This window comes from Emys orbicularis, chromosome 1 (assembly GCF_028017835.1).
Source record: "Emys orbicularis isolate rEmyOrb1 chromosome 1, rEmyOrb1.hap1, whole genome shotgun sequence".
Taxonomy (NCBI): Eukaryota; Metazoa; Chordata; order Testudines; family Emydidae; genus Emys; species Emys orbicularis.
The window spans coordinates 92792466-92816445 of NC_088683.1; the positions used below are offsets into that span (position 1 = coordinate 92792466).

The following is a 23980-nucleotide window of genomic DNA, read 5'->3' on the forward strand; positions in this document are numbered from 1 at the left end:
TTCTGTAGGTTGACCAATAGTCCAGCCTGGTGCTGCCAGTCCTACATTTCCAGTTGTCCTCAGAGGAGGCATTCATGTGGCTCATGGCACGGTTAATGTTTGCAAAGCACTTTGAACGTGAGCAGCGCTATACAGTGTAAATGCTAAATCTAATTATCATGGCAAACCATTATCTGCCAATCACTGGAACTAGGGACGGAGCAAACCAGTTCTGAGAAAATGAGAACCATACCAAAACGTTGCCCAAAACACAAAATCTGAACCCTTTAGAGAGGTTTGAAATAGTCCTGTTGACTTCTTTTTGGTTTGTTTTCCGTTTAATTCTCTCCCAGCATCATCTTTGAGCTTTCTGGTTCCAGCTGCAAACAGGGTGAGGGGAAAGTACTGAAATAACCATCAGAGACATGCTGCTCTTGCCAGCTGCCAAAAAACCCTTGGGAAGTACCAGAAATCTTGCAAGCTTTCCCAGCGCGAGGATTTGTAAACCAAAGCAGTATTGGAGAAGTCTCTATACCACTGGGTGATGACCCAAACTGAACACCCAAATCGATGGCTAACCCCATCACTGGCAAGACAGCGCAATGTCTTGAAGCCCAAATTTTACAGACAGATGCTGGAACAGAGTTTATAATCAAATAGGGAAGATGGAGTACTTCCACCATGGCATCAATACCCTGCTGGCAAGGATCGAGGTGACATGCCAGCATCTTCAATTCATGAAGATAAAGGTGACAGGGGTGGTACTGGGGTGCGGGAGGGAACACAGTGCACATGATTTTCTCTTGCTCTCCCATTTGCACGGCCTCGACCTGCGTAAACCGCTTCCAAATACACAGCCTGAAAGTCATAGAAAACAAACAAAACAAAAACAACCTCACCCCACCCTCCCTCCCACCCTGGTTGCCCCACGACCTGAATTTTCACGAGAAGAGAAACATCAATTTATACAAAATGCAATAGAAAAAAATATTTACAAATGAAATGAATGCCTTCTTGGTGGCCACTGTCAGTGGGCTCTGACCAGTCGCCTCGTGTTCTGGATTGCAGATTGCTAGGTTAGTTCATTTGGCTTTTCTTTTAAAGGGAGGAGAGGGAAGGAATAAGCAGGTCTCTTCCCCTGATACCATGGGTGGCAATTCAAAGACCCTTCAACTCCTTCCCCTATAATTTCCTCAGTGAAATCTAAACAAACCTCCCACCCTGCCCACCCTCCCCTCACACCATGAGACTTTTCAGCCCCCCAGCCCCAGCTTTAAAAAAACAGAGGTCTTCTGTTGGCTTAAAAAAGGAAAGATAGCAAGATAAAATCACCTGGGGTGCAGTGAGGAGTGTGAGGGGTCTCAGCTCGAGGAAATGTTGCTTGAAAAAAATGGCTGCCTTCCTCTGTGTAGGGTCAATTCTATGTGCCACCCCAGGCAAATGTGGGGCTTTTTTAACCATCCCCCGTGTGAATGAAGACTGGCAGGAGAATGGGACAGATCCATGAAAAAAATTCAGGGTCTGTACCACAAGTTTCAGGATGGGAGGTGCTGACCTGGGGTCTCACCTCAGTTCCTCCTGTTAAAGAAAACAAATGAAAGGGGAAGTGGACGTCTCACTCTCACCATCACTCCGTTTAGTTTAGTTTGCATCTAAAATGATACAATGGAAAGAAAACCACTTTTACCGATACCATGCTTGCTGGGAAAGCTGACTACAGCGTTAGGCTATTCCAGCTTAGCACCTGTGCTAGTATTTCTCAATCTCTCTCTCTCTCTCTCACACACACACTCTCTCTCTCTCTCTCTCTCTCCCCCCACCCTACCACCTCTAGTCTTCAGACCTCATCATAGCTGCTGTGAGTGTTGTCATTTATTTATGTCATTCCCCGCCTGCCCTCTGGAAGACAAGCCATGTGTTTCCACAGCACATTCAATAGCAAACATAAGCCCGTATTCAGCAAGTGCACATGTAGGCATTTAAGCAGTCCCCTGCTGCTGCCACGCTCACACGTTTTCCTCACACCTCCTTTTCCCTCAAAGCCAGACTCAGAACACTGTACCACCATCAGCAGGGAGTGCCCTGTGCCATTTTGTGACATATTTCTCTCTGCCTGGCAGGGGGAGGGGAAGGAGGAGGGATCAGGCCCCTTCCTGACCTGCCCCTCTACTTTTACATTGGCCAAAACAAGGTTGACATCTCCTGAAGTGGCAGGGCGACAGATCTCCACATCTGTCTCTCCCATACGCTCACGCTCTTTGCCTTTTCCCCAGCTTCTCAACCTTTGTCCTGCTGGGTTTGTTAGCTGAACACGCACTCCGTTTGCGGTATTATTTCGTTTTCCCCACAGACATTTCAAGTATAGTATGATCGTGTATACCCACCTACAAGCCAACTTGCCTTATAAACTGATCCCATGATTTAATGATGCCCAAAATTAACAATGAGTTAACTGCTAAGGAACAAGCCAAGCCTTACCTCCCACCCCCAAGCTTCTCTCGTTTTAGTGAAGGCAAAGTCATCTCCCAGGCTTCCTGACCTCAGCGTTGCTGTCCCATCCCAGACCCAATATCCTCCGCCACCTTTCCTGCTAGTCTGGCACAGATGTGCTGGCTGCGTTATCATCACGGAACCACCAGCCAGTCCTGCGTACAAATCACCCTTCCCGCCTCCAGAAAATGATTCCAAATTTCAGTGTAAATCTCTCAGTGTATATGCAAATACATATTTCAGCCCTAAACCCCCATAGTCTTCATGAAAAAAAAAATGAAAGAGAACCTCAATATAACCAGTATGTAAGTGCATCAAGTCAATCCCACGTTATGTCTCCTTCATTTTATCCATGTATTCAATTTTTTTTTTCTAAACAGTTTTAGGAAGAATTGCCCGATAGAGCATTTTCCTTTGTGTCCATTCCACCTCTTCTGCTCTCTCCTCCTGTCACGCACGCGCTTGCATATCCCTTCGCTGTTTGGAGTTTAAAAAAAAAAACGAAACAATATGGTCACTGTTCCTGCCCACACAGCTTCCCCTGCCTCAGCCCAGACACGCACCTTCTTCTCCACCTGGGACACCCTAAGCGAGGATACCCAATTCCTACATCAACGGAAGTGTGATGACCAGGAATGGAGGAGGAAGGAGGGAGTGGGAAAATGGAAAGAGATAAAGGGGGTGGTGAAAGAAAGAGGTGGCACTTGTCACCAGTGCTGCCCTAGAGAGAACTCAGAACTCCAGTGTTCCACAAAGAACCAGGAGAGCAGCAAATGGGCACCAGGTCTGACCCCATCCTGCCCTCCCACACTCCACATTCTCCCCCGCTCCCCACACACTTTCCCTCACTCAGACATCAGACTCAATACTGGAGAGTTTCTCATAAACATGCCCGTTGCTGGAGCCGTTGAAAGCCCTGGGGTTTTTGTTGTTAGGCACACAGGGGTTGGACTGGTTCCCTATACAGATGTCCTTCTGAAAACGGGCTGGCACAGCCCCGTGAAGGGCTGAGACCACTGGCTTGTTGGTGGTGACAATGGCTCGGAAGTCCGGCCTGGCTTTGGGCCCACCTGCCACCACAGGCTGCCTGAAGAAATAGGATTTGCTGCCATGGAGCAAGCATTGGTCATCCCCAAAAGTGGGGATGAAAGGGTTTTGTGTGACCCGGTCAGGGTAAAGTGACTTGCTGAGCATGTAGCTGCTGCTGCCAGGGTTGTTGTGGTGGTGGTGGCTGGTGGCGGGCACTGAGGACTTGTTGTTGGCAAAAGCGGTCTCGCTGGATGACATGTCAAACATGTGGGCGTAGGGGCTCCCCTCCAAAAAGCGGCCCTTGTCCTTCAGGCTCACGCTGCGGGGAGCCAGGGCTGACTCATCCTTCTGCAGGTCCACGAAGGTGTCATAGGAGTGCTGCCGGCGGAGCTTGTTTCGGTTCTTCTTCTGCACCTTGGAGGCAGAGTTAGATGGGCTCTGAGGATACTTGGAGGAGGTGGCACTGGTCGTCACTGGCACCGGGGCAGATGGCTGGTCCAGCTCTTGGAGAGAGTTGTCCTCGCTGATGTCATAGAGGTTGCCTGCCTTCTTGCAGGCCTCACACCGGATGCAGGGCTGGCGGGTGGAGTTTTGCCCCACCACTGCCGGGGTATAGTTGTGCAATTTAGAGGGGCAACTACGGCAGAAATTAGCCCCTGCCCGGTCTTCCCAGTCTAGATTGGTCAGGTTCTTCTCCCATGGTGCTGGCACTCCACTCACAACACCATGCTTGTGGTCATTGGCTCCTCCAAAGTCCGCTGACCCATGCTTGTGGTGGGCCCTGTTGGTGCAGGGCCCTCCGCCCCCTACAGCATCGCGCTTGAACTCATCTCCCCGCTCTTTGTAGATATCCGTCAGGTCCACATGCTCCCAATGTGGTGAGTTCTCCTTGGTCCGGAACTGGTCCAGGTAGAAGTCCCGTAGCCCTTCCTTGTCCCTAAAATAGCGCTTGTGGTCTGGGGAGCGGGGCGGGCGCCTGCGGTAGGCCAGCTCAATCTCATCAAACTCCCGCCGCGATTTGGCTGAAGCTGGACGTTTCTTCAGGCTGTCCTTATACTGCTGTTTCCGCCGCTTGGCGGCGTTGCCTTCGATGTTGCCATAGGTCACCGTATGGGTGGAAATGTCAGAGACATCTGAGCGGATCAAGTCATCATGGCCCCCTCCGCCACTGTAGCGATCGTTCTTGAAGGAGAACTTGCCATAGAGGTCACCTAGCTGACTATGCTTGGAAGGTGGCAAACCAATGTCCAGTGGCTTCTTACCAACGGACCTGGGCTGAGCGGAGAAGGGTGGGTTGTCACAGTCATACAGTCCATCGATGGAGCTGGTACTGCCAATGCTGTGGGGCCGATGGTGATGGTGGTAGTGGTCCTGATACACGTTGCTGTCCTTCAGTTGCAGGTTGCCAAAGGTCCGTTCTACTTCGCTAATGTAGTCACTGAAGAGGTTCTCCTCACAGGGCGGGTTGTTATAAGACTTGCAGTCAGAGTGGGTGAAGCTGCGGCGGTGTTCAGAGATATCGTAGACTGAGGATTCGCGGCGGATGAAGTCCAGGGCACTCTGCGGTGAGCCATTGACACCTGACAGGTTGGCCATGTTCTTCGCTGTGCGGAGCAGGCGCAAGATGTTGGAATGGGTGTTGTTCATGGTGGCTGTGGGGGAGTTCATCGCTGACTGGTGCTCCTCAATGGCTACCCCATGGATGCAGCTGTAGATACCCTGAAATGAAATGGAGGAGACATAGATCAGTGCTTCTGCAGGTGGGCAGAAAGGAGAAGACATGGGGCTGGGAGAACTGAACTAAGGGGAGTCTGAGCCAGGGAAGCAGAGAAAACGGTTTGTTCTAGCATGGGACCCTAGAATTTGCCAATCTTGCATCACTATGAAATGAGGTCAAACCTGCATCTATCAACACTGAGTATTCTTTCCCTCTGTATCCTGCCCCCCCCCTTTTCTGTTTTTTCCTTCCTCTCCCTCTCTCTTCCTCTTCTTCGCTCCCTCTCGTTTCCTCTCCCTCTCTTCTTTTCTCCCATTCACCTTTCATCAACAGAACAGTTTAGAGAGGAAGGACAGCATTGTGTTAAGGTACTGAACGGGGACTCAAAAAATGTGGGTTTTGTTCCCAGCTCTATCACAGACTGCCTATTGGACCATGGGCACGTCACTTAGCCTCTCTAGGTCTCCAGCTATCAAAGGGGAATAACACTTCCTTTGTCTATCTTTTCTATTTAGATTACAGTATAAGCTCTTTGGGGCAGGGACTGTCTCTGACTAAGTGTATGGTCAGTGCCTAGCACAATAGGGCCCTCGTGTTAATTGGGACCTCTAGGGATTATCCTAGTATAAATAAATTAATTAAATATTAAATGATAATAATGATAGTTTCCATTTGGGAAGACGTTCGTTTATTTGGGGTAGAAGGAATCAATACCTCACAAGATAAGGGTCCTCTTCAAAAGCCATTAATTCCAAGGACAAAACTATCTCCCCTGCAGTATACAAAGCAAAGCTCTCTGATGTCAGTGGGAGTTACTCGAACCCAGCAGCTGGCACTTTGGATTCCAAGATGGGCATCAGCACCACAGATAATGTCTGTGAGAACAGCCGCCTCAGAATTGGGCAAACACTGAATTTCTGCGTGGATGCAAGGAGTTCAGGATAGTCTTGTTTTGCCCTGAAATTCACTCTCAGACATCATTGAATCAAGCTGGCCGGGGACTGGTTAAAAAGGAGAAAGCTTTTCTTGTCATCATCACAGATTAGAAAAGGAAATGAGGAGAAAGAGCAGGACCAATGAATGGGTATTTAGCTCTTTAGTGTTTAGCTGAGTAAGGCACAACAGATTTTTTTAATTACTTTCAAGTTAAATCTAACATTGATGACATAAAACATAAGAACTGCCACACTGGGTCAGACCAAAGGTCCATCTAGCCCAGTATCCTGTCTTCTGACAGTGGCCAATGCCAGGTGCCTCAGAGGGAATGAACAGAACAGGTAATCATCAAGTGATTCATGTCCTGTCACCCATTCCCAATTTCTGTCAGACAGAGGCTAGGGACACCATCCCTGCCCATCCTGGCAAATAGCCATTGATGGACCTATCCTCCATGAATTTATCTAGTTCTTTTTTGAACCCTGTTATAGTCTTGGCCTTCACAACATCCTCTGGCAAAGAGTTCCACAGGTTGACTGTGCATTGTGTGAAGAAATACTTCCTTTGTTTGTTTTATACCTGCTGCCTATTCATTTCATTTGGTGACCCCTAGTTCAGGAATCAGATTGACATCCTTGGAAAGTGAAATCCTCAATTCAACTGCAAAACAGACAGCAGCAGTGCAAGATTTCTCCATGTTTCCCCAACCAGTGCATCTCAGCCATGACACAGAAGGACCACTTCTATGGTGAGAGAGGTGTTCAGATTCCATGTCTCATTCGTCATTTGCCTCCTTAGTGAGACTACCAATCTGGGGTCCAATTAATGTCAAATGTGAGGTGAACACCAGTGTATTATAAAGTGGACTGACCACCAAGTCATTTCACATAGTGACGTAGGTCATCCAACAACTAGCAAAAGGTTAATGACTTTTAGTCACCACAACCAGGCCCAGATTTGTACAGATAACCAAGAGATAAAAGGATCTGCATTCTGCTAATACTCTCCTTACACATCCAGTTCCCCCACCTGCTCTCCAACCTGGCATAAGATTGGGACTGGTGATATAAGAAGGACTTCGTACCCCTATTGCCCATTCAACTGAGCCATCTAATTCCCCCAAACAGTGTAGCCACTTTATTGTCACAGGGATGGTGATATCAAAAACACAGAACTATAACCTCACTGCAGAATGGAGCAGAAGGAGATGCCAGAAGCAGGAAGAAGAGAAAGAAAGCTCTAAATGGGGCACAAATGTTATGTACAAGAGGAGAAGAAGGATCACACAGAAATGACTACCTGGAGAAGCTCATTTAGAGATAAAGGAGACTCTTGAAAGGGGAATGTTTAAGGTAGGTTTTGCACTGAGTGAGTGCTGAGGGCAAGTGGCTATCCTTTTTTCCAGGGGCTTGTGTGTTGGTCACAGTATGAATTTAGATTAGGGACCTCCTACTGCTCAAAACAATCACAAGACAGTGCTGATTTCTCACAGAATTATCTGAATCGCTCCAACACACAGGACAATTTAAGTTTGGTGTTCTAACTAAGACCAGAGGAGAATTGGTTGATGGAGAAGAACTGCCACAACCTTTCCTCCAAGAATTCAGCACCCTTTCAAACAATTTTGGAGGGATAGAAAAGTTACATTAACTTTTCTATATATTGTTTCCCATTTTCACGACTGCCTCACCATTACCCAATTCCAAGAGAGAACAGAAATGATGAAACACTGAGGAAAAAGCAGTTCTCCCAAGGAAAGTGGTGGCAACCCTTGTAACATTGAAAGCCAGAGTGGTCAAAATGCTGGACAATATAGTGGAGGCAACAGCCCTATGCTGGCTGTGTGTAAGAGGGATGGCCAAGAGAATCCAGTAGGACTACCCCATTTCTAATTTCTATAACTATATGACTTAACCTCCGCACTGTTCCTTCCATTTTCTGAAGACACTCACCCTGCTGATGGAGAAGACCATGCCAGGCTTGCCAGAGCAGACGCCTATGAAGCAGTGGCGGAATTGCCAGTAGAAGAGATGCTCACAGATGAAGGTGATAAGGCTGAGGGCCATGGCTGCCCCCAGCATATAGAAGACGCCTGCCATGTTATCTATGTCCAGCTGGCTGCTCATTACCTCATTCTTTTCATTGTGACAAATTCCAGTAAGCCAGAGAGCTTCCAGCTCTTCCATCTCCCCTGGAAAGAGACAGACAGATAAAGTTGAGTCAATCCTGCATTGGCTGAGAGACTGGAGTAGAAGTGGACTGGGGTAGGAGAAGCTGACTGGATAGGTCTTTTCCAATGGCTGAGCCCTGTTTGCACACCAGCTGTCTGGTCATGGGGGCTAGAGGAACCAGATGATTGATGGGGGAAGTTTTGACTGGTTGGATGAGCTGAGCCAGTTTCCATTGACTGGGTGAACTAGACCAGTTGCCGGCTCTGCAATATTTCCTGTCACCAGGCCAGTAGGGCATATAGCAGATTAAATAAACTACATTCCTTTCAGAGGTTTACTTAGTCTATAACTTTTGACAGTTCATTTATTTAACCTTAGGAAGTTTCAGTTTTTATTTTCTGTGAATTTTGAGGGATAACTTAAAGTGTTTAGTTCCAAACACTTTACTGAAACTTTTATCAATGTAAAATTTTTGCACTAGCGGGAAATAAAACTTGAGATACCAAATGCAAATACTTAAACATTTACTTACTGGAGAAGTAAAGATTCTTAAAAGATTCAGAAATGAAATGATAATATATAAGAATTATAACATTTCATAAAACTAAGTTTTTGTTAACTGGCTGTAAAGCAGGATTGAAAGTAAAAGATGACACCAATTATCTCCAAGTGCAGTAATACATGGTTTTTAACTTTCTCGTTTGGTAAATTTCAATAAAATGTGAAAAAATGTTATGTTTTGGGGTAGGAGAGAGAAAACAGTTACTACTAGCACAGGCCAACAAATGAGCCAAAACGTTTATGAAAATCTTTTAGGCTGAAATTCAAAATGTTGATGAAATTTTTCATTGAAATTTCATATTTTAAATTTTTTCAATCAACTCTATAGCTGGTCAAAAACAAACTGACACTTTCACAAAAATGTTTTCAGTGTTTTTGATTTATTTTTTCCAATTTTGTCAAAATTTCAAATTTCTAACCAGCATAAATTATTGCCAATTTATGCCAAGTAACAATAAATATTTCCTTGCTTAGATTTATTGCACACTCATCCCTAGTACAGGATTTTCAGGATCTATAAAGAGATTCAAAAACAGAGAAATACTCTGTCTTGGTAATGTTTTTCATGCTTCTGGGGAAGATGGGAGTTACTCACACTTTTCGGGATCAGACACAGACAAGAAGAAATTCCCCATATTTATATGGTGTCATATTGCACTTAGAGGCGTTATGGGATTTTTATGCCTTCCTCTGAAGTATTCAGTATTAGCTATTATTGGAGAAAGAATACTCTACCACAATGGTGTGCAAACTTTTCCAGTCACGCCACCCCCACCCCCACCATTAATGGAATCTGTCTGCACCCCACCTCCATTACTTCTCAACCAAGATTTCCTCAGCAGCAGGCTGCTTCTGCCTTGCAGGCAGGATGCACCACTAAGGCAGGGCCAACACCTGCCCCTCTGCCCCTCTCCCCTCGGGTTTTCAGGGTAGGGGAAGGCATGTGCGACGGTCTTTGGGGGTGGAGCCAGCGCTGAGCATGGAAGCTGCCAGGAGCGGAAACCAGCGCAGCACACTGACCCACAGGCTAGGTGGTCCACTGAGATGAGTCAGAGGATGGAGGTGGCGCTCCCTCCCCACCCCCTGTGGGAGCTGGCCCGGGCCCCACCATGCAGGGCTGGCACGAGCCACCTGGTGTTGCCGCTCAGCCCCCTGAATGTTCCTCCACACACACCCTCAGGGGGCGTGCCCCACAGTTTGCGAACCGCTGCTCTACCAGACTGATGGCCCACTGTCCTGTTAACCTAAGTCAATTCTTGTGTTCTTCCTGTATTTATTATACCAGACTTTTTTTCTGATTTTAGACTTCCTATTCATTTACAAAATAAGATCAACATTTTTAATTTTCTAAAAAGAATATCCAGAAAGGAGTGGGGTGAAAGAGAGACAAAAAGCAGAAGAAAATTCTAACAAAAAGGAAGCTCCAATCCCACCAACAATCCACCATATCTTTAAAGTGACAGTATTTTATCCACTAAGGATTGGGGCACACCAGCTTGTATTCAGTAAAAGCTGATCAGATCTTTCACTACAAAATTTATCCCTGAATCCCCAACTTGTTTACTTATTAATTTATTTTTAGGTTTAAGAAAGTTTAGTTTTCTCTTTCCTCCAGGCATGTTTAATTATTGATCACATGGGTGTTGCACAGCTTGGTGCTGCCTGGAAAACACAGGCATGCCGGAAATAACTACTGAAAGCTCCATTCTCACTTGGATTTCTGATTATGGCTAAAACCAAGAAGTACCAAAAATCTGACAAGGAAAAGCCTGTTCTCACAAGATTTCCAGAGTGAAGACTTTCAGATAAACTTCAAATACACATCTGAACTTTTGGGGGCTTAATTCTCATTAAACCTTTGGAACTTGTGATATTAGCCCTGAAGCTGTTATTAACCTGCATAAAGCATACCCAACTGTGTGTGTCTAGCCCCATCCCTCTCCCAACATGCTTTTTCACTACTCTTGCACTGTTTACCAAATCTAAGATGTTAGGGTCAGGGAGGGAACCCCATTTCCATACAGCCAGGATCTGGACATTTGAGAGGAAGCCCCATACCTCTTTGCACAGACCACTTACCATCACCAAAAAGTTGTAGAATGGCAAGATCTACCTGACGCTTCCAGCCCGAGTCCTTTTGGATGGCAATGCCATAGCCAGTGGAGGCAAAAACCTTCCCACTACCAATCGTTACCAGCTTGCAGCCTTCGTCTCTGCCAGCCATGTAGTTTAGCACTGCTGCATCATAAATGAATGCATCCAATTTCCTGCCCGGGTGCAAGGAAAAGGGAGAATACAGTAAAGAAAAGATTCTGTGTGAGTTCAAATCATTGCACATAACTGAAAGGAACTGCTGATACCAAGAACAGTGGCCTTAACTAAGTAAGGATGGGAGGAACCCGTCCAGATGGAATACTGTATGTTGCCTCCTGAACCCTTAACAGGAATTGAAATCTGAGACGAGAATCTTTTTTGAATTTGAGTTAGATTAGATAAGGACTCATCTCTCTCTCCCTGACATCCAGCATGGTCTCCAAAGAGGCAGTGTGAAGGAACATTAGAACAGAAGTCTATTACAGGGTCAAGGCTGAATGAAGAGGAAGCTGAAGGGAGGTCTATGTTCATAATAATATCTGGAATTTCTATAGTGACTTTCACCCCAAAGGATCCTAAAGTACTTTACTGAATACATAAATACTGCACAACAAATTAGGACTTGAAGTAAGGAAGAAGGCCATTTCCAACCGATACTGCTGATGTGACTTAGCTAAGCAGAATGTAATTATTCAGATTAGATTTGGTCAGGACCCTGAATTTAACTCCTATGTTACTGTGAAAAATCCCATGGGATCTTTAACTGTGACAAGTGGTTAGGACAGCAGTCTTACGTCTCACCATGAAGACAGTAGCTTTAGCGTTACAGTGCCTTGCTAGCAGAACACGGAGAAAAGAGTTCAGTACAGACTCAGGGGAATCACCAACACTGACGCTATATAATTACATGATAGGGTGGATACACTCGAGAGATGGCAGGTAGTAGAGCAGTCTGTTGGGAGCCCCTCTCTGCATCCCAGTAAAATAATCTTTTTTTTTTTTTTGGCAGGTACAAGGGGGAGCAACTAGGGGAAATACCTGAATAGGAATTTGGATCTTCCAAATAATCAGATAGCTGAGGAGTAAATGCTACCATTAAATATGAACCAAACCACTTTTCAGGGCCGGCTCTGGCTTTTTGGCTGCCCCAAGCAAAAAAAACCAAAACAACGGGGCGGCCAGAACGGAAAAGCAAAAAAAAAAAAAACCCTGCGGCGCAGCCGGAGAGCGGGTGCAGGGGGACCGGCTGGGTGGGGGGGAGGGAGCGGGCGGGAGAGAGATTGAGAAGGGGGCCGCCAGGGCTACAGCAGGGGCGCTGCCACGCGGCCCCTCCCGCTGCGTCGCCTCCTGCCGCGAGGGCTCCGCTCCATTCGGCGGGGAGGGAAGGAAGAGGACTGCCCTGCAGGGCGCTCTGGTTCTCCGCGCCGCCGCCCCCTACAGGGCGGCCGGAGCGGAACAAGAACAAAAAAAAAAAAAGCAGCCGTGCCGCCCTAGGATTGGGCAGAATGCCGCCTCCAACAATCTGCCGCCCCAAGCACCAGCTTGCTCAGCTGGTGTCTGGAGCCGGCCCTGCCACTTTTTATATAGGACAAAAGACCTTCCATTTCCCACATACACTCACAGCTACATCATCGTTCTAATCCACTGTAAGCAGATTTCCAGGATGGCCAGTATCCCAGTACATGTGCCTATCTAGAGTGAAGTCTGTCTCAGGGCATTTATGTGTCAGGGATGACATCTCTCCTGAACAGAATACATGTCTAGGATGACATCTATCTCAGGGCATATATATTTCCTGGATGATGCCTATCTTGACATGTATATTTCCAGGATGGCATCCAGAAACAGTATAGTCATTTGTGATGGGCTACGCTCCTCTGAGCCTGGCAAATAGGTTAGAAATGTTCAGTCAATCTAATAATTAAATTGGCTGAACAGCCCTTAGTGCTTCAGAATAAACCTTATCAGAGGGTGCAGGGCCTTGCAAGCCAGAGTGAGGCTCAAGGTACAAGGATTTTTTTTACACCGAGTGGGGCCCTGAAAACTAGAGGGAAGTTTAGCAAGGGGGGGGGCTTTATTCATACAGAGACCTGCAAACTAGATATGGCTTCTACCTAGCTCTCGGAGGGGAGCATAGTGACTGGTAGACCTACACAAGTTGTTCAGAGCAGATACTTTTTTCCAGTGAATGTTTCCCTCTCTGTTTTCCAAATTATCTATGAAGAGACTCTGATTTTCACAGATCTGTTCAGGATTCAAAAAATTTTGACAGGCACTTTATGCAAAGATTTTCTCCCCTATTGGTCATTTGCAAACTATTTGCTTTGACTATATGCCTTCCACTATACAATATTCATTACTGCCATACTGGTGTGTGACTTGTCAATCAAGTCACATGGTATTGCTTCTGCTCCCTAGTTGACTTAATCTTTTACAAAACAGAGGAGGGAAATCAAAGAAATTTCAAGATGATTGTACAAACACTTCTGGAGCAAACTTTGGCCCCACCCTGCAAGCTGCTCTGCATAAGGCTCTGCTTGTAGGGAGCAGCTTGCAGGAGTGAGGCTCTGGGTACTAACAAGTATTCACAAGATTTTCTCCTTCCGCAAATATTCTTACAAACAAAAATCACTTGTACAAATGTTAGAGGAAAACTGACAAAAACAGTTGCAAATAGCATCAAGGCCAAATCACTCTGGCAGCTGTCATGGTGGATGTCACCTTTGCAATAAATCATGGAGAATGATCCTCAAAGCCCCAGACACACAGGAAAAGAAGCCAAGCTCATGGTATGGACAAGTTTGGAAGGAGAAGGCCTCACCCAGTCTTCAGCGAGAATAGGGCATCGTCCACCCCCCTCTGGTTGAACTTCACCATGTAGCTATGCATTTCAGGGTAGTTGTTGCGAATGTTCCTCTCTGTGCTGCCATTGGGAACCGTCCCAAATCGGAAAGGGGGTGAGAAGTCGTTAGGTTTCTGGAACTAGAAAGGCAGAGAAAGAAAATTCCTCAGAATCTTTCAGCAATAAGCAGTAGTTTGCATGAAAGAACCCACTTTAATGAGAGAGAAAACATCTGTAGTGACGCTGAAGTTAGCTCCAATCTTCTTTTAAGGTTGAGTGGATATTTTTGAAATTAAATACTCCCCTACTTCCAAACACAACAGCATCTGGCTGGTGCCTATCTTATCCATCTAGTTTCACTTTCCAACCTGAAAGAAGTGCAAAAAATAACCAACCATCATGAAGGAAAAAGATAAGTTAGATTTTTTTAAATCCTTCATTTTTAAAAATATACACAGGTAAGAAAGGATTTTCAGTAAATACAATATATCATTTTTATCCCGACTCTATCAATTTCCAAAATATATATATATACATTTTTCACCTCTATGCTTCCTGGGGCAGGGAGAACTGAAATAATAATGAGGAAAGGCTCTTCTCACAACACTTCCACCTCCAGTTTGGCAAACTATGAGTTTGCTTTCTGCTTTTGGGCATGTCTCCTGACTCAACATCCCACTGCTGCTGAAGGTATGCCCCTCACTAATAACAACTGATGCCTGAGACAAGGATGGTGGAAGTAAACCTCCAAACCTCTTACTGCTTCCAAGAAATACACTCATTGTAAAACTCCCCCATGACTGCAAGGCAATAAGACTTTATATGCCACTTGCTTAACTCAAGTCACAATCAATGCTCTCTGGAGTTTTATGAGCAGTAAAATGTACCACTGCCAATTATCAAGACTCCTTAAAATCCATACAACAGGGAGACAGGAAAAAGCACAGAAAATTGCAAGCGAGGAACCTAATAAAAGTAGTAAAGAAAAAAAAATCATGCATTGATCAGTCAGGTCAATGGAAAATTCCTTCCTTGGTGCTGCAGAAAGGTATTTTGCATGGCACTTCCTGTTTAGTACCATCTTTTGATTGTCCATTGTGGGGGTCATGAGATGCAAGTTCAGATCTTGGTGTAATGACCAAACATGACCAGATATTGTTGAGATAACAGACTGGCTGGTGTGTGAGTATACATAGGTGCGTACCACTGCCCTCTACTGCATGGAATATGTCAGATACAGGATGTGTGTGCAACACTGCACTCTACTGCACAGAATACATTCTATGCACTGGCTGTGCTAGCAGAACTTTTGTTTTAGGTTGCAACCGGCCAGCATTTGTGTTTGTGTGCACCTGCATGTGCCGTTCCCCTTAGTGGCAGGAATACATCACACCTATTTATACATATGTAGCGGTCCCCTCTGCTGTCTAAGCTAGGGAATCTTTTCCCTTTAGTTATGATGAGATGGATTGGCTGGTGTGTGTGCGAGAGAAAGATAATGAATGCATCCACCGTTGCTCCTCAGCGGATGGGAAATGTCAGATCTGGTTCCTGAAACAGAGGCTGACACTTAAGAAAAAATGCATCTCAGAACCTGGAGTCCCTCCCAATGGGAGCAGACAAACTTGGAACGATCAAGAGCAAACCTTGATAGGAAAAATAATCAAATTACTGCAGCGTGTTCAAGTCATTATTATTATTAAACCTCATCATAGTTACAGTGGTGACCCATGCATGGGGCTCCATTGTGCCATGTGCTGTACAAACACTGAGTAGCAGACACCATGAGGCGAACTGATGCGGTCGCCTCAGGTGCCAGACTGTGGGAGGGCGCCACTAGGACCCAGAGTGTAGAAAATTGTGTCTGCTTCTGGTGCATATGTATTCTCTCTGCTCTAGATGCACAGAGATGGTGGAGTGCTGTGCTGGAGGAAGGAGGGCACAAGAGACATAACAGGCAGGCAGGAGAAAAGGTGAGAGGGAATAACAGAAAGCAGCAGGAGCTGTAGGGAGAGAGAGGAGGAGGAGCCTCTTATGTACCTCTCTAGCACCCCCAGGAGCCTGGACTGATTAACACCAGCTTCTCAGGGAGCTTCCTGTTTCCTGCTGATTCCCTGAACCCACTTGAGGAGAACAGGCAGTCAACTGAAGTAGTAGGAGCCAGTTAGGCCCTTAAGACGCTGATATCTTCCCTCACTCAGGCCTGGTCTACACTGGTGGGGGGGAGGATCGATCTAAGATACGTAACTTCAGCTACGAGAATAACGTAGCTGAAGTCGACGTATCTTAGATCAAATTAAAATTACTTCACGTCCTCGCGGCACTGGATCGATGGCCGCGGCACCCCCGTCGACTTTGCTTCCACCTCTCGCACTGCTGGAGTTCAGCAGTTGACGGGAGAGCGATCGGGGATCGATTTATCGCATCTACACTACACGCGATAAATCGATCCCTGATAGATCGATCGCTACCCGCCGATCCGGCGGGTAGTGTAGACGTACCCTCAGGCCCTGCTACCAGCCTGCTTATTTGTCCCTTTCAATTGAGTGTTGAGAGCCATTATAGCTGGCACAGAACAGCAGTCATGAGTGAAAGAAGAAAACGCCCCTCTGGGGCAGCATTCAGAAAAAGAAAGAAAGCAAAGGAAGCTTTTCTATCTAAGCAGGAAGGAGCTTTCCTGAGATACATAGACACAAATGTTCACGGTGAGCCTTCCGGCCCCAGTGAGGATGTGAGTGGTGAGGAGATGCCTGATCTTCCAGTCAGTCAGAGTGCAGGTGACCTGGCAGCTACTGCAGCATCCATATCTCCATTTCAAATGGATGTAACCATGCACATTCCTGAAGAAAAGTGTAGATCAGAGAAGTCTGTGGTGGAGGCGCAAGAAACAGCTGCTGCTGAGTTTAGTTCCTTAAGTCTAGATGATCCAGGACTGTGGACCCACTTGAGCAGTAGCCTGAGGGACTTCCTTGTACTGCATGGGCCACAGCAAGTGAAAAACTTCATGTTCCCCAAAGACAATGAAAATAGAAATTTCCATCCAACAGAATACTGGTGTGAAATCCCCAACGGTGACAAAGTGGATAGGCCATAGCTTATGTACTCAAAAACCCAGAATGCTGCATACTGTTTTTGTTGCAAACTCTTCCAGTCTAATGTTCCAGCCACATTGGGTTCTACAGGAACAAAGGACTGGAAAAATCTGGCTAGAAATCTGGCATGCCATGAGAAGGCAGCAAATCACCAGAGAGCATTCCATAGGTGGAAAGAGCTTGAGATGAGACTAAGGTTAAAGGCCACCATAGATGATCAGCATGAAGAGAAGATTGCATCAGAGTCTCTTTACTGGCAAAATGTTCTGAAAAGGCTCATTGCCATTGTGAGAATGCTTGCTACCCAAAACCTAGCACTGCGTGACACTTCAGATCAGCTGTGTGTGCCAAACAATGGAAACTTCCTTCAAATTGTGGAGCTGATGGCTGAGTTTGATGCTGTACTCCAGGAGCATCTAAGAAGAGTCACCACCCAAGCAATGTACACACACCACTACCTTGGGAAAACAATTCAAAATGAGATCATACAGTTTACTATGCAGACAAGAAAAGTTACATTTGCTGTTCAGGCGTTTGAAAGTTAAGCATTTTAAGTTGTTAGTTCTCCTTTATTGGGGTAGGTAGCAGAGCAGTACCATGAGAGGAGTAGAACAGGAAGAAGGCAGAATTGAGACCTTTCAAAGTTTTGGCCCAAGCGAGGGGGCATGGGGGCATCATTTGAGCTCCCCACCTCAGGTTCCAAAATGTTGTGGGCGGGCCCTGCAGACAGTCCCAGTTCCAAAGAACTTACCATTTAAATAGACAAAACAGACACCGTGTAGGGGAGAAGGGGTCTAGCACACAAGCAGAGAGAACAGTGCCATGGCAACAGACAGGCTAGTGCCATCATTTGTTTTTGAGGGGTGGAGTTAGTTAAGAGAGGATCAGCTAAATGAAAAGTGGAGAGAGGGGGAGGGGACATTGAAGGGAAGGGGATGAGGGTGGACAGGGCAAGGGAGAAGCAGGGCAGGTGTAGAGTGAAGAGGCTGGGAGGGAGAGAGAAAGGGTTGGAGCAAACAGCCAATCAACACAGGGCAGAGAAAGTCCAGTCAAAACTGTAGCGAGTTCTCCAAATGTCTGAAGGTCCCTGCTTTGGCTGCTTCCGCGGCTGCTCCTCCTATCGGCTGGAGTCTGGCTGGTTCCTCTCTGCAGTTTTCCCACAAGGCCACATGGCAGGAGGGAAGGGAGTCACCACTTGGATCTTAGTGACCCTGTAGAATGTGTGTGTGGGGGGGTCTCCCTTGCACAGTTTTGTGTGCAGGGGGAGGAGTGCTGGGGGAAGGGGTAGTTCTGGCAGGGCCCCATTTTACCCACTCCCCAAAGTGCAGCAATCCGTGCCTGGGCTGTTTCTGCAGCTGCTCCTACCAGCTGGAGTTAAAAGGAATACAGTCACATTCCATTACCATATAACGTGGTGTAGAATAAAACCATGATCCCTGAGCCACCTAGTGCTCCCCACCACTGATCAGGGACCATATTAAGACCAGCCACCATATCTCATTCTCAGTCTCCTAAGCCAAAAATGCTCCTAGTGAAGGAAACTATCATTCCCTACAAATGGAAAAGATTGGCCCTAGAAACTGTAGCTGGTAAGAATTGGTGTTATGAAATCTACGCCCAGGTATTTTCTCTACCATCCCTTTAAAAAACAACAAATCCATTCTCATTGTTCAATGGAAGGCAAATATGCAGATGCACCTTAGAACCACCACCACTATGCATACTGCAGCCCTGCGAAGAGTGAGATTAGAAATTATACGCAAGGATCCATACAGTACCCAGACCCAGAGAATCTTGGCTCTAAAGCTTGACAGGAACACACATAAATATTCATCCCCAGACTCCTGGCTTTATGTTCGTAACTTTGACAAGAACCGATGCCCAGCTGCCACTCAACAGTCCATGGGCCCCAAGAGAGAAGGAAGAGACTGGGGAAAGGAGAAAATTCCTCACCCTCAGAGAAATGATCATATAATTTCATTTTTCAAGGGAAGATAGCCCTGAAAGAACCGCATTTCTGTCCTTTTCACTAGGATTGGAGAACCCCCTGGCTCACTGTGGGAGTACAATGTCCACTGTGATTTAAGTTTTAAAGAGCCTGGAACAGCAGGATCAAACAGAGCATTTCTGCTTGCTTTTGTTGCTCCCAAAATGCAACAATTAGTAGAAGAGCAGGATGACCACATACTCCCCCAGAAAATGCCAGCACTGTGTATTGGGGGAAGGTATGTGCCTCCTGCTGGTCCATCAAAGATGCAGAACGGGGATCTAGTCAGCCAAAAGAGGGAGGCAGGATGCCAGCTGCTGCTGCTACAGTTTTAGGCAAGGGGAGCAGGCCTACTAGCTGCCACTGAAAGAACCAAAGCGGGGGAGTGGGCCTCCCTCCCCAGCTGCTCAGAAGATGCCAATCCAGGGAAGGCAAAGCAGGCTGCTGGGCCTCCCCAGGAAAAGACAAGAAAGGATGGGTACTGGCTGAGGCCTGCTGGAGGAGCATTATGTGGAGAGGATCACTGTTGTGGTGGGGGGAGCTCATTAGATATCGATTCAGAAATTAAATGTGGATGCTTGTGTAAAGGATCAGGATCTAAATCCCACATCCCTAAACTGCTCCCTCACACACATTTTAAATACCCCTTCTACAAACACCCAGTGGCACAGCTACTCTGCCAGGGTTCCCCAGGCACCCACAAACAACATCCACCTGTGGGCTACAGAGTGACAGTAACTCCTCTCCCCTCCTTACAGGGAAGGGGATGAGGGACAGGTGGAGCAACAACACAAGTGGAGGAACAATTTCCACATGTGGTGAGTTACAGGGGCGCGGACAAAGGGAATTCACATATGCAGTGTGTGGGTGGCAGGGGGAGGCACTGTATTGGTCTATCTGGATAGAGTAGCGTATGAGTGCTTTTGTCCAAAAGTGTTTCAGTGGGGTTCTGGCTGAATCTGCGTGTGCATTTCTGTGGCAATGTACATTAGAAGCCCAATAGCTGCTCCTCATTCATATTCCTCTTCCTCCCATTGAAAGTGAAAAGTAGTAAATCAAAACCTTGCAGTGACTTCGGGAAGGCATGATCCCTGCAGGGACTGAGATCTTACCAGTGCTCAGAGGGTTTAAACAAACACTATGCCCAGGGCTGCCAGCCAACCACAGCTGAGAGTCTCACTTCCTGCTCCCCCCACACTCCTCCATGAAAGCTTTCAGCAGCAGTGGGTTAAGCAACCTGTCTGGCAGTGGAATCTTATTAGCAATTTGGAGCCATGCCGCACAGAAGGCTAGGCTACGCTGTTTTCAGCTGTTTGGATATCAGTTTGCATTATGAAACAGGTGATCGTTTTCCCCCCATTCAGACAGCTGGGATTGGCAGGGATAAGGGGAAAGAGGGTAGCTAACTGGCCACAATTAACTTGAGATTTTTTTTTAAAAAAAGAAATACATTGTCCATCACCAAATGGTTCCCAGAGAAAAGTGCATGTGCACGTGGTTGTCTATATGTTACAGGCATTGTCTACACCAGAAATAGCTACACTGGCAAACACCCCTAATGGAGATGCAGTGCAAACCAGAAAAAGAGTTCTGTTGCTGGTACAGCTTAATTTTGTTCCCTGAATTGAATAAACTATGCCAGCAAAAAGACCTTTTTTTTCCCCCTGCTGTAAGTGCATCTACTCTAGAGCTTTTGCCAGCACAGCTATGTCAGTCAGAGGTGGTAAAAAATCACACCCACGACCAACCTCACTATGCCGACGAAACATTGAAGTGTACACCAGGCCATAGTGTGTCTGATGCCGTGTGATGTATGTGGGGATGTGTTATGGCATCTGTCAGAGAGACTGAGGCAAGGCATGTGTGTATGCATGACACAGAACAAAAGACTGTGTGAGATGCTGTGTGTGCGCGGTATGTGATGTGTATGTGCATGAACCTGTGCTTGGGTATGTGTGTGCAAGAATGAGAAAGAGAGAGATTTAGTTTTCCACATGTTGCCCGAGATAAATTGTCTTCATTAAGATGTGCTGGAGTGTCCGAAAGTATCCAGCCACACGCGCAGTGAAGCTGCTGTGTGGCTTTCCCCCAGGATTGAGCTTCTCCTAGAAATTAGAGATAGAAAAGACCTACTTGGTCATCTAGTCCAGCCGCTGGCCTGGGCAGGGTTGTTCCTGACAGTACGTTTTTGAGTGCTTTGTCCAGTCTAGATTTACATGTCTCACAGGATGGGACTTCCACCACTTATCTTGGGAAACGGCTTCACAGCTTAACCGGGCTCAGTCTTAGGAAATGGTTCCTGATAATCAGCCTATATTTTCCCTTTCTGAATTTCATCTCATTACTCCTGCCTATATCACCGTTTCTCATGTGAGATGAGCCCTCGCTTGGCTTATGTTTGGTTGAGTCACATGGTGCACTAGGTCTCCGCATTATCCCTACCTGGGGCCAATCTGACTGTGACCCCTTTACAAAGGCATCACATTAAAAAACAAACAAATAAAAAACCAAAAGGTGCACCATTGTTTCTGTTGAGATATATGCTTTAATCACTCTGGTCACTTTGCTTCTGGACAGTATCCCTTTGCCTCCTCCTTCATTTTTGTCTTTTTTAGATTCAGAGCAGAGACCGTGCCTTGATCCACAGGTGCCAACTTTCCAATGTGCGGGGGGGGGGGGGGTGCTGGACCCCTGGCTCTGCCCCAGTCCTCAACCCCACTCCACCTCTTCCCCCAAGGCCCATCACCACCCTGCCTCTTCTGGCCCTGTTCCAGCCCCTCCCCCAAGTGCACCACATCCTCACTCCTCCACCCTGCCTCCTGCACACTGCGAAAAAGCTGATTGCAGCGGGTGGGAGGCGTGAGGAGGGAAGGGGAGGTGCTGATTGGCGGGGCCCGCTGGCAGGTGGGAGGCACTGGGGGGGGGAGCTGAAAAGGGGGCTGCCAGTGGGTGCTCAGCACCCACCATTTTTTACCCATGGGTGTTCCAGCCCCAGAGCACCCACGGAGTCGCACCTATGCCTTGATCTGTAATTGGAAAGTGCCTAATACATTTTTACTGCTACTGGAATATATATCATCAATATCATCAGAGGCTGCGGCTGTATTCCTTTCCTTCTAAGGGCTTGTCTACATGCAAAACTTGTACCGCCCCAGGGGGACACAGTTACATTCGTGTAAAGATGCCTTACACCTGCACAGCTCATTTCCATAAGCTGTATTGGTATAAGGCACCTAAAGAGTTACATAGGCACAAAATCTGAGTGTAGAGCAGGCTTAAGAGACAGCGCTGCTCATTCCTTAGTTAATAAGAGTTCCCTCATACAGACATTTCTCCAGCTTCAGTCCCAACTTGTCCCCCTCACCTCCACTCAGACACCAGACTTTTCCATTTCAGACACTTTTTCTTCCCAAGGCTGAACCCAGAGTCCCTTCCAGGTGGCTGCAAACACCCAGTTCCTCCCTTTCTCCCATCCCCACATTTCCTTCCCCCCCCACCCCGCACTGTCTTCCCCCATCAGCCCCTTCCATATACCCCATGATAGGATTCAAACCCAGGACTCCAGTGGTGAAACATCGGTCCCTTGACTTCTCCCATCATTTACAATGAAAAAATACACTGCCTTGATTCTACAGTGTGAGGGGACAATGTCATATCTAACATACAGCATTGGGAGGTCCTGAAAATGCATTCAATTCCCTCAGGCCTTGCTCTTGTGGTTTATCATATTCACAAATAGCCTTTGGTGTTCCAAATTCCCTGGTCTTCTTGGGCATAGTGCCTTGCTCTGTGCACTGCTTAGATGAGTCTCAAGGGGGGTATCAGTGTTAATGCTGCTGACTGTGCTGCTGACTGTAACAACACTGGCAAAGAATTAGATTAAACTCCCCCACAAAGGTGTTGGGAGGGGGGCAGGTTCCACTTAGCAAATGTGCAAGATGCAAGAATGTCAGCAGGTGAAATAGTGACACCACTGGGTCAGGCAAAGAAACGGAGCAAACTGGGAACAATTCAGAGGTGAAAAAAAAAAGAAAGGAAGTTCAAAAATAGCAAGTTTAAAAATAGTTGTCCTTGTAAAATGGCTGAGATGAAAGCAGTGATCCAATTGGTGGAAGCAGCTTCCGTCACATGTAATTATTGCCAAAGAAATGCTCACAGTGGGACTATACAGTCTCTTCAATGACTGGATCGCTATGCACATGTCAGGTCTGAGCAGTCTCTGTACTAAATGGATCACTACCAACCTCAAGGCTGTATAGTCTCTTCTCTGACCAGACTGCATCTCAGGGCTATTTATCACCCACATCATCATGCACTCGCTGGGGCTAAGTAGCCCCTTCACTGACTCAGTTGCTACACACACATCACGGCTCTGCAGCCTGTTCATGACCAGGCTTTGCACACACACTCACCACCAGAACACCATATATACATCAGGACTAGATCACTATGTATACAGTCCATGCAGCCTCTTCGCCACAGGGCTATCATGCTTCATCAGTGCACACCCATCCGACTATAAAGCCTCACCTCAGTCAGATCTCTAGATGCACCTCAAGCCTCTTCACCAAAAGAAATCCATGCTCCCACTGGGATCACTTAGCCTCTCAATCAAGCAGAATGCGAAGGCCACTTCACACACTAACTCATGATACGATAAACACAGACTTAGGGCTTGTCCACATTTAAACTGCTACAGCGGCACACCTGCGCCCCTGTAGCGCTTCAGTGTAGACACTATCTATGCCGATGGGAGGGATGCTCTTGTCAGAACAGGCAGTAGCGAGGTCAACAGAAGAATTCTTCCGTCAGCCTAGCGCTGTCTACACAGGAACTTAGGTCAGCTTAACAATGCTGCTCAGGGATGCGGATGTTTCAAACCCCTGAGCGACATAGTTATGCTGTCCTAATTTTCCTGTGTAGAACAGGCCATAAGTGTGACAATTCAGTGGGTTACCAGATATGAGTTAAAATATCCGTAGCTTTTTTGTGCGCATGTATGTGTAGAGGGTGTGAGTCATTCATTCTATGGGCCACCCCTCCCAACATGAAATCCTACCATACATTCTCTATTATGCAGTC

At 46.7% G+C, this 23980-nt stretch overlaps 1 protein-coding gene across 1 annotated transcript in view; it reads right to left on the bottom strand.

The window, feature by feature from the left end:
* Positions 1-3318: 3318 nt before the first annotated feature.
* The window catches only part of GRIN2B (glutamate ionotropic receptor NMDA type subunit 2B), a 223413-nt gene continuing 202751 nt past the window's right edge, over positions 3319-23980 (bottom strand). The window contains exons 9-12 of the mRNA XM_065404136.1: positions 13799-13959; positions 10963-11150; positions 8104-8342; positions 3319-5217 (exon numbers count right to left, since the gene is read on the bottom strand). Coding sequence (XP_065260208.1) covers positions 3319-5217; positions 8104-8342; positions 10963-11150; positions 13799-13959 — 2487 coding nt within the window. The remainder of the gene's footprint in view (positions 5218-8103; positions 8343-10962; positions 11151-13798; positions 13960-23980) is intronic.